Source organism: Lissotriton helveticus, chromosome 8, assembly GCF_964261635.1.
Source record: "Lissotriton helveticus chromosome 8, aLisHel1.1, whole genome shotgun sequence".
In the NCBI taxonomy this organism is placed as follows: domain Eukaryota; kingdom Metazoa; phylum Chordata; class Amphibia; order Caudata; family Salamandridae; genus Lissotriton; species Lissotriton helveticus.
Genome location: NC_136069.1, coordinates 192,148,338 through 192,163,933, shown reverse-complemented (window position 1 = coordinate 192,163,933; position 15,596 = coordinate 192,148,338). Strand labels below are relative to the sequence as shown.

General features: G+C 44.5%; 1 protein-coding gene across 1 annotated transcript in view; it reads left to right on the top strand.

Annotated features, from left to right (window-relative positions):
* The window catches only part of LOC144773718 (uncharacterized), a 104,758-nt gene extending 92,812 nt beyond the window's left edge, over positions 1-11,946 (top strand). Inside the window, exon 4 of the mRNA XM_078658861.1 lies at positions 11,776-11,946. Within this exon, the coding sequence (XP_078514987.1) occupies positions 11,776-11,880 (105 nt within the window). The 3' untranslated portion in view covers positions 11,881-11,946. The remainder of the gene's footprint in view (positions 1-11,775) is intronic.
* The last annotated feature ends 3,650 nt before the right edge of the window (positions 11,947-15,596 follow it).

The window sequence follows — 15,596 nt, the reverse complement described above, 5'->3', positions numbered from 1 at the left end:
GTTAAATTTCAAATATTAAAACAGTAATTCGAAAAAAATACACACGTGTGCACACAAGACAAATACTCAAAGTACTAAGGATTTTCGGGCCAGATGTATGTCCATTTCATTTAGCGCCTCGCAATTGGCAACACATTGCCAGTGGCAAATTGCGAGTCGCTAAATGAAATGTACAACAGTGTGTTTAACACTGTTTGGGATTCCCAATGGGGTCGCAAATTGCGAGGTTCATTAATATTAATGAGCCTCTTGCAATTTGCGAACCCATTGGGAATGCCAGCCCTTCCAGGTATAGTGGCCTGCTGGGCTCTGCAGGCCACCATGTCTGGGACTGCTTTTAAATAAAGCAGTTTAAAAAAAAATGCAGCCCGTTTACCATGCATTTAAAAAAAAAAAAAGAAAATGAAACGTTTTCGTTTCATTTTGTAAGGGCATGCAGAGGTCCCTGGGACCACTGCCTGCCCTTAAAAAATAATTTTGCATGCATTTGCAAAGGGGAAGGGGTTCCCTGGGGACCCCTTCCCATTTGCGAATGCATTACCATCTACATGAAGTAGGTGGTAATTGCGAGTGTTTTGTGACCGCAAAACATTTGTACATGGTTTTGAGACTCGCTATTTGGAAGGGAATGCCCCTTCCAAATAGCAAGTTGCAAAACCTATTTAGCGAGTCGCAAACAAATTGCGACTCGCAAAGTAGGCAATGTACATGGCCCAATAGGTTTTTGCATGCACAAACGGGTTTGCAAACCCGTTCGCGCATATAAAAACGGATCGTGCATCTGGGACTTAGTATTTTATATTGAAGTAATAGCCCCTCTGTCACATGTATCTCATTTTATTTTATAGCATCTCTCATAACATTGTAGGATGTCAGAGAAATTTACATCACACACATATAGAGACATTGAATTATAAATGTAAATCAGTGTGTATATAAAATGTTTAAAGAGTGCTTGGTCTGGAAAAGCACAAACTCAGGATTTAGAACATAACACAGTGTCTAGCACTGACTTAAACATTAAAAATGTATTTCCATCCAAATAAATCTTTCTAGCAGCATCAGGATAATGAATAACTGGGAAAAAACATAAGTTACTAACTGGTACCGTGCAGTTTGCAAGCAGCTCTTTGATGACAGTTTATAGGTCCCTCTGCTACATTACGATTGTTACTTATGAAGTGCACAGTAACGAAAGAATCTGTGACAAAAGCAGTAACCATGAACCTATGCAAAGAAAATACTGCTTTTTAAAATGCATGTTACACGATCTTTGCAATAGGCACATTAACCATCTGTGCTACATTAGTTAAGTCAAAGCTGCCACTGAACAAAACTCTCCTCACGCTCTAGCAGGTACATTAATCACTAGGAGGCGAGGATTATGCTTATCTCAATTTCTTTACTGAAATACAGCAGCCAATCAAGATACAGTAAAGAAAAAACGAAAAACGACATTACCCATAAACCCTGGGTAACCATAGAGTACAGAAACAGTATATAAAGAACCATAGAGGTCCCAACTTCCTCTTTCTTTGTCCAGAATAATTCAGAAAGAACAACAGAAACTCCAGCAATCCATCAAGGCCGTCCCACGGAGAAGTCATCATCCGGATGTAGGGTCGAAGGAACCTCCCATAGCCACAGGAACAACAGTAGACCAACGAAAAGAAGAAATTCGCAGCACACCTCATTTAAGGTCGGAGCCTGGAAGAAGTAAAAACAGAGCCGTAAAGGCCATTCCAAAAAGGAAGAAGTACAAGGTTCAAAACAGGGTGGGAAACAAGTCATAGAATAATCAGCATAATGGCACAGCAGAAATGCAGAAATTCAAATATAAAGACTGTAAATACGGGTGGGATAATCCTCGCCTCCTGTCCTTAATAGAATTGAAAATTCTTGGCACGAATGTTAGCAAATTTTAAATTCTATGTCAGGACGGAGGCTCCGATTATGCTTGTTCAAAGATTAGCCACCACAACAGAAGCAACATCAACAATAGGCTTGAAATAATACGTTTTAAAAACAGATTCCGAAGACCAATCAGCGGCCTTCATGATATCCTGGAGGCCAACCCCCAAGGAAAAAAGCCTTAGAAGCCATGGCTCCCCGAGCAGAGTGGGCCCCAAAAACGGAAACGTCAATGCCTGCTTCCAACATGAGCCAGCGTACCCAACGTGCCAAGGTAGCGGGAGAGACCGGCTTAAAAGGCGTTTGCAAAGCAATAAGCAGTTGACCCTGCAAATCATGTCGAAAAGGTGCAGTACTCACCTCGTAATCCTTAATGCATTGCACCACACAAAGCTTCGGATTGTGTGGAAAAGAAGGATAAGACACAGAAGGCGTGTTACACTTAGTACGGCGAGAAATGGCAAATGAAACACCCTCCGGAGAGAAAGTGCGTCCGGCAAGATCCAGAGCACGAACATCCGACACGCGCTTGCAGGATAATAGGCATAGCAACATAGTCAGTTTGGCCGACAATTGCTTACGAGAGAGTAAGGGATTGGCAGGCCAAGAATTCAAGAAACGTAGAACCACGGAGACATCCCATAAGGCGACATACTTAGGGCAAGGAGATTTTACCATCCGAATGCCTCTGAGTAATTTGGAAACCAAAGGATGTTCCCCAACAGGTTTACTATCCACAGGAACATGGCCAGCAGAAATAGCAGAACGAAAGTTATTTACCGTTCTGTATGCCAATCCTGAAGAAGCAAGAGAAGCAAGCAAATTCAGAACTAAAGTGACATCTGCAGAAGAGGGATCCACTGACCGTTGTGTACACCAATCACACCATCGTTTCCAAGCTGACGCATAACGTTTGTGTGTGTTGGGGGCCAAAGCTTCACCGATAAATCGGGCAGCGTCTGAAGAAAGGCCAGAGACTTGCCAGCGTCCCCCCTAATCCGCCACGCCACAAGACGGAAATGTCCCGAAAGAATGAGGGGATGAGGCTCCAGCAGAGGGTCCAGCAACAGGTTCCACCTGTTGGGAAGAAGGAGTGGCGGGGAGCAACTCATCTCCAGAAGAACTGGAAACCACGCCTGAGCCCTCCAAAGAGGAGTGATGAGAACGATCTCCGAAAGAAAAGCCTCGTGCGGGCCAGAACCCTGGGAATCATCATGAAGGGAGGGAATGCATAGCACAGGAGGGGCGGCCAAGACTGGAGAAAGGCATCCGTGGCGAGAGCCTCCGGATCCGGACGCCAGCTGTAAAACAGGGGAAGATGTTTGTTCAGGCGAGAGGCAAAGAGGTCCATGTGGCAACGACCCCAAGACCGGGACAACATCCGAAACACCCGAGGGTGAAGCCGCCAATCGCTGTAATCCCGCAGATGGCGAGAATTCCAATCCGCTATACGATTGTCGCGACCAGGAAGGTACTCGGCAATAATCGTGATCTGGCATTGCAGACACAGATGCCAAAAGTCCTTCGCAATCTCTGACAGGAGTTTGGACTTGGTGCCCCCAAGCTTGTTGACATACCTCACTGCCGAGATGTTGTCCATGCGAAGGAGAATGCAACAGCTCGACACTTGAGGAGAGAGACAACGGATCGCGAAAGAGCCCGCAAGAAGCTCTAGACAATTGATGTGGAGGGATAACTCCTCCTGAGACCAACGGCCCCCCGTCTTCAGAAAACCGCACCGGGCTCCCCACCCCCAAAGACTCGCATCCGACTCGATAACTACGTCTGGAGTCGACCCGAACAGTGCACGACCGTTCCAAGACTCCATGTGGTCCGGCCACCACAACATTTCCCAGCGAGCCTCCTCCGAAAGAGGAATGAGGTCGGAATAACGAAGTCCTTTCTGAAGATGCCTGATCTTGAGGCGTTGAAGAGCGTGATAGTGTAAGGGACCCGGGAAAATGGCTTGGATTGAAGAGGACAACAGACCCACAATCCGAGCCACTGTCCGTTAAGAGACCACATGTTTGGACAAGACCATGCGCAACTCCCGTTTGATCGCTCTGATCTTCTGACCGGGAAGAAGGAGCTGGCAGGCCACCGAATCAGTGCGGAACCCGAGAAAGTCCATCGTCTGCGAGGGTTGAAAGTCTGACTTCAGAGGATTCACAAGAAATCCCAGAGACTGTAAGAGTTCTATGGACCATTGTAAATGATGTTGCAAAAGAAGAGGGCACTGAGCCATCAAAAGAATGTCGTCTGTTAACAAATTGACCAACTTCCACGGGAATGAAGAAGAATCCCTCCACCTCCAGGACACAGAAGCAAGAATGCGATATGAAACACACTCCTGTCTACTGTCCCCTAAAAGTATGAGGGAATAACCCAAGGAGTGTCCACCACTCTCCTCATACGAGGGGGTCAGCTTGTAGTAGGAAGAGTCTCAGGTGGTGGTCCAGGCTAGGAAACAAAACCAGGTAGCACTAGGTAATATAGACTCTTATCTAGATATCACTGTAACTTTTAAAACATTGACATGCAGGGTTGTACCAGGTATTCCTACCCCAAATGAAGGTCGTGATCGCTGTATAGATGAGTTCTGTGAAGAGGGAATTCCGTAGACCCAAAATAACAGGCCAGGAAGGACAGAACTATCGAAGGACTCACACACCAGACACACAAAAGAAAACAAGATACGGAGTGAGGTGTCCCAACCGGCTGTGTAGGGGAGTGAAGAGCGGAGTGGTAACACACTCAGGAGGAGAGACACCCGGCCCTTAGGAACAACCAGGGCGGAGCGCTCTCTCAAAAAGTATCAAAATGTAAAAGGGAGAAATAAGGTTGCTTAGTGCCACAAAGCCTGGAGGCTAAAGAAAGGAGTCGAGCAGGACGCCCGCACAATGCGTGAGGAAAGGTAGGGAAAGAACCAAAGCTTGCTCGAGCGCGATAATAGAGAAATGCCGAACACCGGCAAGAACTTTCTCACTGCGCACAAGGAAAGCGGGGCACTGCAGCAAGGGACGGCTGCAAGATGCAGGAAGGACTTTCTCCATAAACGCCCAGAGGGATCTGCAACACGCCACGGAGCATGCGATCAGGAACCAGGAAGTGGAAAGGGGGCGTGGTACTGGAACAGTAAGCCAAGCAACGGCTACGTTCCGAAGCGCCTCTTTACTTGCGCTAAGGAGCATCAATAAATGCTATGAATTTACAGTGGTTAGGGCTATGGTCTAAATACCGGAGTTTCTGCACCAATCCCACATGTCAAGGTTTCTAATTCCTAACATCGTCGAGGTAGACAATCAGGCGGACTCCACGGGTTCGCAAAGATTCCATCACTGGACGCATGAGCTCCGTGAAACACCACGGAGCTGAAGAAAGACCGAAATGGAGGACAGTGTACTCGAACCATTTCCCCAGCCACTGAAACTGAAGGAAGCGACGGTGAGGAACATAGATCGGAACAGAAAGGTATGCGTCCTTCAGGTCGAGACTGACCATCCAGTCCCCCTCCTGAAGTAGATCTCGAAGAAGATGGATACCCTCCATCTTGAAATGACGGTACACCACTCCGCCGTTGAAATCTTTGAGGTTGAGGACCAGACGGGTACCTCCCCCTTTTTTCTCCACTAGAAAAATGTTGCTGACGAAGCCGTCGGGATGACGGGAAGAAGGAATGATGGCTCCCTTCGCCAGAAGACAATCGATTTCCTCGGAGATGAAGTCCTGATCTAGTTGGGGAAAAAACATGGGGTTGCGGAAGGCAGTGTTGGAGAGGGCGTTCGTAAAACTCTAGTTTGAAGCCTTGCACTGTCTCCAACACCCAGGCATCTCTGGAGATTAGCCGCCAATTGTGGAGAAAATACTTCAGTCTGCCCCCTAAAACAACTTCGGAAGCCAGAATCAAGCTCACCTGAATTGGAGGAATCCTGACGTCCTCCTTGAGCACCTCCGTAACTGCCCTTGTTGTAGTGACTTCTGCCTTTGCGTGAAGGATAGAACCTGGTTTTGCCTGTACCATAGTTGTCCTGTCCGTTTCCTCTCTGGGAGTGACCACCTCGTTGGGTAGGTTGATTACTGCCCCGGCCGAACGAACGTCCCCTGCGTCCGGCCCGCCCAAAAACCGGACGGAAGGCACGACGCAGTTTGGACTGCGCTTTATCAAGGCCACTGAATGTCGCCACAAAGTTAGTCAATTCCTTGAGAAAGGGAGGACCAAAGAGAAAACCTTGCGCCAAGGAGCCAGATTCTGAAGGAGCGATATCCGTTAATTTAGGATCTAACTTCATGAGAATGGAGCGACGACGCTCGCAGGACAGGGCACAATTTGCGTTGCCCAAAATGCAGATGGCCCTCTGGGACCAACCCACCAGCTCCTCCGGAGCAATCAAAGAGTTAGAGTTCTTGGCATTATACGCCAAATCCAAAATCTTGGTAAGGGGCCTTAAAAGATCCAACAACTTGTCCTGGCAGGACCTCCAGGATCTGTCCAGACCTTTTTTAGGATCCTTGGAATACTTGCGCATGTTGGTGACCATAGTCGGATCCACCTCTGGAGTGTCAGCCAATTTGTCCGCAAGATCTGGACGGGGACACTCCGAGCGCAAGCGAGCGCGAACATCTTTTTTAAATGGCAGACGAATGTGAGATTGTACATAATCAGCAACTTCAGGGGATGGCAGCCAAACAGAAGAATTGGGATGGATTATGTCATCTGGGTCAAAGGTTAATACTTGGGGAATGGAGGGGGCATCCACGAAGTGCTCCTTGCGAGCCTTTTTCTTAGGAGGTGGAAGCACAGGTTCCGAAGATGTATCCGTGGATGAAGAGTCATCCGTCATGGGAGAATCTTGTGGCGCCTGAAGAGGTGTAGAAGACTTCTTAGAAGATTTGGAAGAGGACAGAGTCTTTGCTAATTTTACAAAATCTGCCATATGTGGATTCTTTGGTGACTTCTTGGAACGTCCCGACTTGGGCAACCAGCCTTGCTGAGTGGCATACTCTGATAAATGCCTTTTGAGAGGGGCAATAGCATGAAATAAAGCCTGATCCATATACTCAGGACCCACAGAGCCTGCGGGATCTTCCTCAGCATAGAAAAGTTATCTTCATCCTCATAATAGTCACCCATTTCGACCAGAAAAGGTATTAATGCCCAAAGGAGGAGAAGTTATAAATATCAACACCCAAAGGGCAATGCAGGGGGAGTGTACACCCCAAAGCAAGCCAAACACAGCAGGAGAAACCTGTCAATATTGGTAAAGCGTGGAGGGAGGGCTTGCTAAAACACTCTAGGCAAAGCCTATTCCAAATTTTACAACCCTAGAACTATTAGAACCAGGGCGTGAGGTTTCTGTTCTCACACAGAACTGTGCACAGAGGAGTGGAACCTCGGCGAATTAGGGTGACCCAAAACACACCTTAGTACCCAACTCACCCCTTACCGAGCTAGCTACAGTGTCTCATTGGACATATCAAACTCCCAATGTTTAGACAAACCAGAACATGAACTTACTGTACCTCAGGGTACGTGGAACTCATGAACACTCTTTCGTTATATTATCATTACAAACCAGAACATGGAGTAAAGAAGACACATGTGCATTTGAAATGTTTATTTACTAATGCCGTCTTCTCAGGCGCAGTATCTTAGATAATACAAGTATACTTATTATCAGTAGCAAAATTACCAGCATAGTTACTAAGACATAAAAAGCGAATGGTGACAGCATGTCAACATACTGTAATGAATAAGAGTTAACAACACTTATATCTCACCCTCCCTAACACATATATTATATTATTAGCTAAGAAGGTCTCTTTGGGTTGTTTTAGGGCGGGCCCATACCTTAGTGTCCTACCATGAAGGAATCACATCAGCATACACCAGCTCTCTCTGCATGTGCACCGCATCAAGTGTGTTCTGTGTGTCTCGTGCAAAGCAATATCAATCCCGCCTGAAGCCAGAGTTGGCAAAGGCTGCACTTGTGTTATGACTATGAAGGCGTGGAGATCAGACCTCATAACAATTCCATATCGTGTTGTTCCTGAAACTTCAGCACTCTTCGTGCAGACATAGTTTATTAAGCAAAGCTGATATCAGAGCAATAACATATTATTCTCACATATACCACGGCAAACTACTAGGTTGAAAGCTAAGTCAACAATTAAGTGTCGTGTGCAGAAGTTGCAAGAAAGAAAAATGGTGTTTAAACCTCAAATGTACCTATGCTAACTTAACACGATATGAGGATATACAGGAGCTATATGACAGACCAGGCAGGTGGGCAAAAGGCAGAAGCCAAGTCACTTATCTCCAGAGGAGAAATAACTGGAAACGCGCAGGAAAAACCAACAAAATTTCCTCAAGTGAAGCGCAGTTCCGCCGTCGGCCGCTGAGGCAACAAGAAGGGCGATACTGCGCATGCGCGACCAGGGAGCCTGCCGAAATGAGAGACGCGCGAGAAGGACGCGCGTCTCTCAGCCCCGTCTCCCGCTCCAAAAAGCGAACAAACAGACGCCGAAGGCAAGCCTGCAACCGGGGGGGTAAGCACACGCCCCCGAACCACACCGAGCGCAAGCGGTGAAAAAGGCAAGAAAGAAATGCGTACAAAGCAGCAATTGAAAACGCAGGAACTGGAAGGTTCAGAAATTAGCATATAACAACAGCGCTAAACAGAGCAACAAAGCGCGTTAATAAAAACCAATAACAATTTAGCAGAAATGCAAAGTAGATGAAAAGAGCACTTAACTGGCTGCGGAGCAGCAAAGAAAGAGGAAGTTGGGACCTCTATGGTTCTTTATATACTGTTTCTGTACTCTATGGTTACCCAGGGTTTATGGGTAATGTAGTTTTTCGTTTTTTCTTTACTGTATCTTGATTGGCTGCTGTATTTCAGTAAAGAAATTGAGATAAGCATAATCAGAGCCTCCGTCCTGACATAGAATTACAAAAGCAAACGTTAAGTTACATGAATTAAAAGTGACAATAGTGAGCAACCAAAATACCCACCTGGACACGCCGCCAGATTGATATCGCTTTCATTAGAGAGTATTGACCTTCACATCCAGCCCCGTAATTTCTTTTCTTACCCCTCCTCTGATGCCGCTGTTGTTCTCCTGTATGCTGACAGATATTGCATCTGCCTTTTATTTCCAGACTGGATGCCTTAGAGCCCCGCGAACTGGAGGACTCCTCCTGAGCCTCCGGGAACTCTTTATCCCTTTATCTTTACTTGGGATTAAATCGCTATGATCAGCATTTGTCGGACTCCGGTTATTAAAAAAAAAAAAAAAAAAAAATCTGCGTAGATTTTGTTTTTGCATGCCTCATATGCGCCTGCTTTTGTTGACCCCTTATTGTATGTTGTGTTTCTGGTTTAGAGAACAGCTGTTCCAAGTTGAGTCTCCTGCTACTTTTCTCAGTACTTGGACCCCCGCACCCCGGATTTCCTCCTTATACGATTGACTTCTCAGAACGCCCTGGGCACTTTTTGATTGTGACTCTTCGCCATACTGCTCTCAGCATGTTTCCCAACGGTAAGACTTATCTATCGTTAATGACCCAGTGGCTCTTTCGTGCAGTATGGCTCTCTTTTTGAGGTTATAACAATATCCCCTCTCTGTCCTGTGTTTATATGTATTAACAGACTACCCGCATTGCTAGTTTCTACAGCTTGTGCGCAGGTCCTTTATGTGTTAGCTAACAATCGACTTACAGGTAACCTACGGTATTTTTCTCTTTATATGGTTTATTCTTCCTTCCCTTTCACTGAATTCTCCATGAGGTCTTCTTTTTGATTTACAGTCACAAATCTCTTTTGTTGTCACCCTTTTCTCTTCTGAAGGTGAGCACTTTGTATATCTTTAGCGGTGCTATGAGTATTCACTATATCTTTCGGGGTGTGTAGGTAATCAGGTTTCTTTTCTTTTTTGTTATTCTGCTCTGTACCTTGCTCCTATTTTTAATCCTGTTAAATTTATCGTGCATTCTATTAGTGTTCTACCTTTCGCAGGTTTATTGGGCTGTTCTCCTGATTTGCGCCCCTTCGAGTAATTTGAATTCAACAAGTTTATTGCAAATATCCTTTGGTTTATGCTGTGTATTTTAATGACCTCCAACATTTCTAGATACCCCCCTCGCTTATCTCTGCCCTGAGGAAGGTGAGACCTGTCATAGGTCTTACACCGAAACGTACGTCGGCACTACTACAGAGTACTTCGTTGGACTGAACCCTTTATTGTCTTTTCCCCTTTATTTGTAATTTATTGTTTCGATTTATTTGTTTAGCGCTCAATTGATTGCATTGATTTTGTCATTGTTTCTATATTTTCCCTATTCTGAGTTGGTTTAGATAAAACACACCTATTTCTGGAATTATATTGGTTTTCTTTGTTTATTATTAAGAGTTCTGGTTCAGTACCCCCTGTAGACTGAAGTACTCTAATTTAATGATTGGATCCCTTAGGATCAGGACGAATGTGATTGAGTGATCGAGGAATACGAGTTGGTGTGAGTGTTAGAATGGTTGTGCTGTGGGGTGTATCTTCTTGTTATTTCTTTTTTTTGTGATTTTGCATTGACAAAAATTAATTTATTGTACATTTATGGAATTTTGATTACAGGTTATTTATGTTTATATTACAGAATTGTATTTATTGATTTCCTTCAGGGAGGGAGATTCCAATTTTGTTGACTTTATTAGCACCTTCCTGATCTATTTTGAGCGGAGACTTTCTTGTTTATTGTACTTCAGTCCGCCCACCACCCTATCAGTGCTGGGACCGGCCGCCAGTGCACCAATTAGGATGCGACCGCCACCCTGTTGGTCGCATCTCGCATATTCAACATTGTTTTGGGCGGTGCTGTGAGCAGCACCCGCCACAATGTAGAAAATGCATGGCGTGCATTGGCATGCACAACGTGACAGGCACCACGAGGTGCCTTCCACCCTGTGTATGCCATTGTAGGGGGGTACCATGGGTACCCCCCAGGTGCAGCCTCCCACCTCCCAAACTCCCGGGGGCCCACAAAAGGCCTCCGAAGCGATTCTCGCATGCCTTTTTGTGGCGGAGTCTCTGCCATGGAAAGGCATAGCACCGCCCACATCATAATATGGATGCACCGCCACCATATTATAGGCCTTTTCAGGCCGGTAGGCAATCGTGACGATTGCCGACTGGCGGAAAAGCGGCTGCCGGTCTTTCTGTCCTCTGCAGTACCCCCGCCATGCTAATGTGTCGGGGGGTAACAGGCCATCCGGCGGGATGTTTTGGCGAGCGGATCGCCACCGCCGGTCAGGCGTGGCGATTCGCCCGCCATGCTAATGGGCCCCTAAATTATGCAAATGATGTTATATGTAAACCTCTGACAGTCGGTAATCCATCAGGCTGTCGGAGGAGTTTGTCAGCGACGGAGTCAGTTTAGGCTCTGTTGCCGGCCTAGTTAAGGTCCTCCTGCCTGTAATCAGGTGGGAGAACAGAAGGTTTGGTGAAGACAGACAGAGTACCCTCCGGCAAACTAAATCAGGCCCCAACAACATAATTATGAGTGCCCCTTTAATCCTGATGGAGCAGGTGAATATTGTTACTGGCCGCATGAGGATAGCAAGGCCTGCGGGAACAACCTGGGTTGTATGTTTTTCACACAGATAATTCACCTGCTGCTAGCAGGTGAAATAACAGACAGAAACATGTAGAAATTGTTGCAAAACAGAGATTCCTGCATATGGTTTCCAAAAAAAAACGTAATCTGGAGTAATTCCACCCTCCTGCTATACTGATAATTTCAGGGGTGATAAATTGGCTCCTAAAAAAGGATTTTGTTGAGACCTCTAACTCATTGTTTCTGTTCTATATTTGTAGGAAGGCTTTCGCTTTGAGATGACCCAGAAAAAATCGAGGAACTCTCAGGATTCAACATGTTTCCTGTGCTGTGAGCCGCTTGCATTCAGGAGGGGGCACTTTTGAATAACATATTCTATATTGTACGGAATAGCTCAAGTTTTACAATAAATTAATTTGTTTTTTACCATACCCATGTATCATGCTTCCTACCGTAGGAACATTAGCCCAAGGTTTTGTAACAATTGCATCTCGAAATATCGACAGCAGTCTCTACACTTACAAGATAAATTCTTGTGATCTACCTGTTTATTTTCTTTTTTTCCATCCCGTATATAGAAGAATTTTTTTTTATTTTTTTTTAAATATATGCTCTCCGTCTAAACCCCCTTCTCGAAGGTAACGGCTGTGGTATTACGGGCATAAATGTAGCCATGGTTTACTCATTTCTAAGCACAGATTGACGGTACCAAGTTTTCCTTCATTGAGAACATCCTAATCAAAAGCATTGTCATGTTTTCTTATCCTTTGGACCATGCTAAGTCTCTCTCACCTGTTCCCACAACTGACATAGGTACCCAAGGAAAGCCTTTAAAAGTACCGGAGTTAAGCATAGCACACAATGGACACTTCTATTAATTGTTTTATTTTCAGATCAATCCAAATTAGAGTTGCAGTGCAGAGGATATTGGATATTGGGAAACTCACAGCAACACTGACATCTCTGCTGCTGTCAGTTCTGAAATCAAAGACTCTTATTTCAAACTTTGCCAAACTATTTTTCTGTTGTTCCTAAGTAGCATTCCAAAACACCATCTGGAAGTTATACCACAGCTAGTGGCATATGCCACTAAATTGTTTGAATGAAATATGTCTTTGCCAGCCCCACAGAGGCCATGTTTGGCATTTGAAATTTGAAAAGTGATTATACAGTGAATATTCAGATTACTGCTCTGGCAGCTTTCCTGTGCGAAGAACAATTTATCAAACAGTTGTAATGGTTCTGCATTATCCATCATCAGCACACTTAATGTTTATTAAAGATTGAAGTGCATATAAATATTCCTTTTTTATTTTTTAAGCAGTCGTTTTGTGCTGATACTCAGGAAGTGAATGTATGGTGCATCTGAACTTGTCGCTCCATGTAGCAAGAAGAAGAAAATGGAGTTGTTTTTCTGGTGGGCCTAGGCATCCAACAGAGATGTGTCTCACCTTAAGGAAGACCAAAGTCAAAGTCTAAGAACAAAGTCCATAATGATCAAAGTTAAAAAAGGAGTTTGAGCAGATTAACTAGTGCAAGGTGGTGTCGTGTAGTTCCTAGGACCTCCCAGGACCTGTGCATTTTGGATTACCTAGACTGAGGGCTTGGTGTGCAGACAGATTCTGGACACCCCCACAGGATGAGTCAGCCATTAGACCAGCTAGCTCTACAGTGCCACTACCACCCCCCTGTATTCCACAGCGGTGTAGGTAGTTTCTGGCAACCACTGAACATGACAACCCTGATTCCTCAGGTATCTTGGGAAACTATACATCATATTTCGCTCAGTCTCTCGTGCCTACTTTTCTCAGATTACACACAGAATCATGATTGGAATGGTTTAAATAATTATTTATTGGTCAAGCGTCAGTCTAGTGTGAAACATATTAGCTGCAACAATCAAAAGACAGGAGCCAACAAATGTGATCACTAGCACCAATATCATAAATAGTAGATACATTTCTACCATAGAGCTAATAAGATGAATAAAAGCAGATTATATAAAACAATAGCATTGGCGTACTCCTACAATGTGTGGCCTACCTGAATATACCTAGCCTAGATATGTAGGTGAAGCATGTGTAAGTGCTAGGATATATCCTAATGGATTTTTAATTGGAAACAACTAGAGAGTATTTATATACAAATGATAGCAAAGAACTCTGTCAAACGAGTGGTCAGGTAGAACCATCACCACACCCTCATCAGTGCTCCATGCACATGCATTCACCATATCACAGACCAAATATGGAAGTACCAGGATGTCAAAAAAGAACCCTCAGGCACCCGCTCAAGGCAGGTAGCCGTTTATCTTCATTGGGTTCCTATGGTTAGTGCGTGTGAAATTATAGCAAACCAAAAATTCATGCGTGCAGATTAAAATGAGTATAGATCACTCTCTCAACCAACGTTTTTAATGGAGAGGTGATTCGAACTCAATTAAAACCAATATGTGCAGACGGACATACGGAGTTGAGTAAATTTGAACCCCTAGTCCTAGAAAACGGTCGACATGTTTCAGCTATATGGTCATTTATGACCCAGCATTCTTCAGGACCACAATGTATAAAAAACTCACCACACGAGGCAGAACACCCCCTAACGTGTCTACTCACGGTGGATGGATTCTCACATAAACGCTTTCATTACCAACTTGTGTTCTATCTGTTGGTAGGCGTCTTGTGCATGACCTCTATTCTGAGAGGTTTATGGGATCTGTAAAAAAACCATAAACACAATTCAAAACAAAACAGTGTTGTAGCTATTCTATTTTCTCAGGGTTTCACCATAGTTCCTCTTATCCACTCCCACTATTCACCCTGTGGCGTAATGCATCCGACATGTAATTAAATGAAGACACATACTCAAAAACTATATAGTTGTGCCAAAGTGAAGAAATAACTATATCATCACCCTCTAGTCCGCTATACAGGTGTTCAAGGAATTTATGTTATATCCCTTGTGTTACTCATGGTTACTAGTAACACTATTCCTGTTTGAACCCGGATAAATTTTAGATCCATGGTCCACTTTCAAAATTCTATTAAAAATATATCCTAATGGAGCCAAGAATTCCTGGGTAAGTGCTAACCCCTCACCTGATGGTTCTGAATTTAAGACCCCGTCTCTGGGTAGAGGATGGCACCCCACAAGGGTTGTCAAATCTCTGCCTGTCGAAGGATCAGCCGGCAGAGTCACGGTCCAGCCTAGAAGGAGTTCTCCTCTCTGTAAGGGGGAGTGGGGGTCTTTTATACTAAAGTGGTCACTCCCAGGTTTCTTCTAGAATCAATATGTTTTTAAAACATTCGCTAATCCTATTCTAAACAAACATGATCATGCATAGCTGGCTGTTGGCCATGGATGAAAAAAGTGGTGACTCTTATACAGAATAAATCTGCTGTGTCTGGGGACATGTTTATGTACGTCAGGTACAGTGATTAAGATAGGGTACCGAGAGCCTGTCGTCGAAGAGACAGAAGTAAGCTACTAGGTAAAAGTTCACCTGTGTAGGACCGTTATATCGTGTGGATGGGACAAAATGTATGTAATCGGTATGTACATGATGGGACTATCCTAAATGACATGACACCCACTCCTCATCAAGAGGTCAACAAGGTCAGCTAGGTAATGATAGGTAGTGCCAAACAAGGCATAAAAACTCAAAAATATAAAAGTGCTTAAAAAGGCTTTAAAATTGTCAATAAAAGCAAGGTCTATCGTAAAAGCATTCTTCTCTAAAAAAAAAGCATTCATACAAGGTCCTTTATACATTTTAATATATTGTCATTGTTTTTTTAAAATAATTAAATACGTTTTTATTACCAGAGCGAGTAATGAAAACAATACACAGCATACTGCCTACAACCCCATGGGGCCGGCTGTATTCAGGGTTACCATCAAGGATGAAGAAAATAACCACTGTAAATGCTTATGCAGAATAAAGGATACACAGCAAGCCGTCTGCAACCCGACATGAGCTGGCCGCGTCAACAGAGGAGCTGGGGGGAAGGGTGGCTCCCACCCCTCTTCATTCGATAATGGAAAAAGTCATTTTACAGTGCGTACCATCCGCAGAATGCAT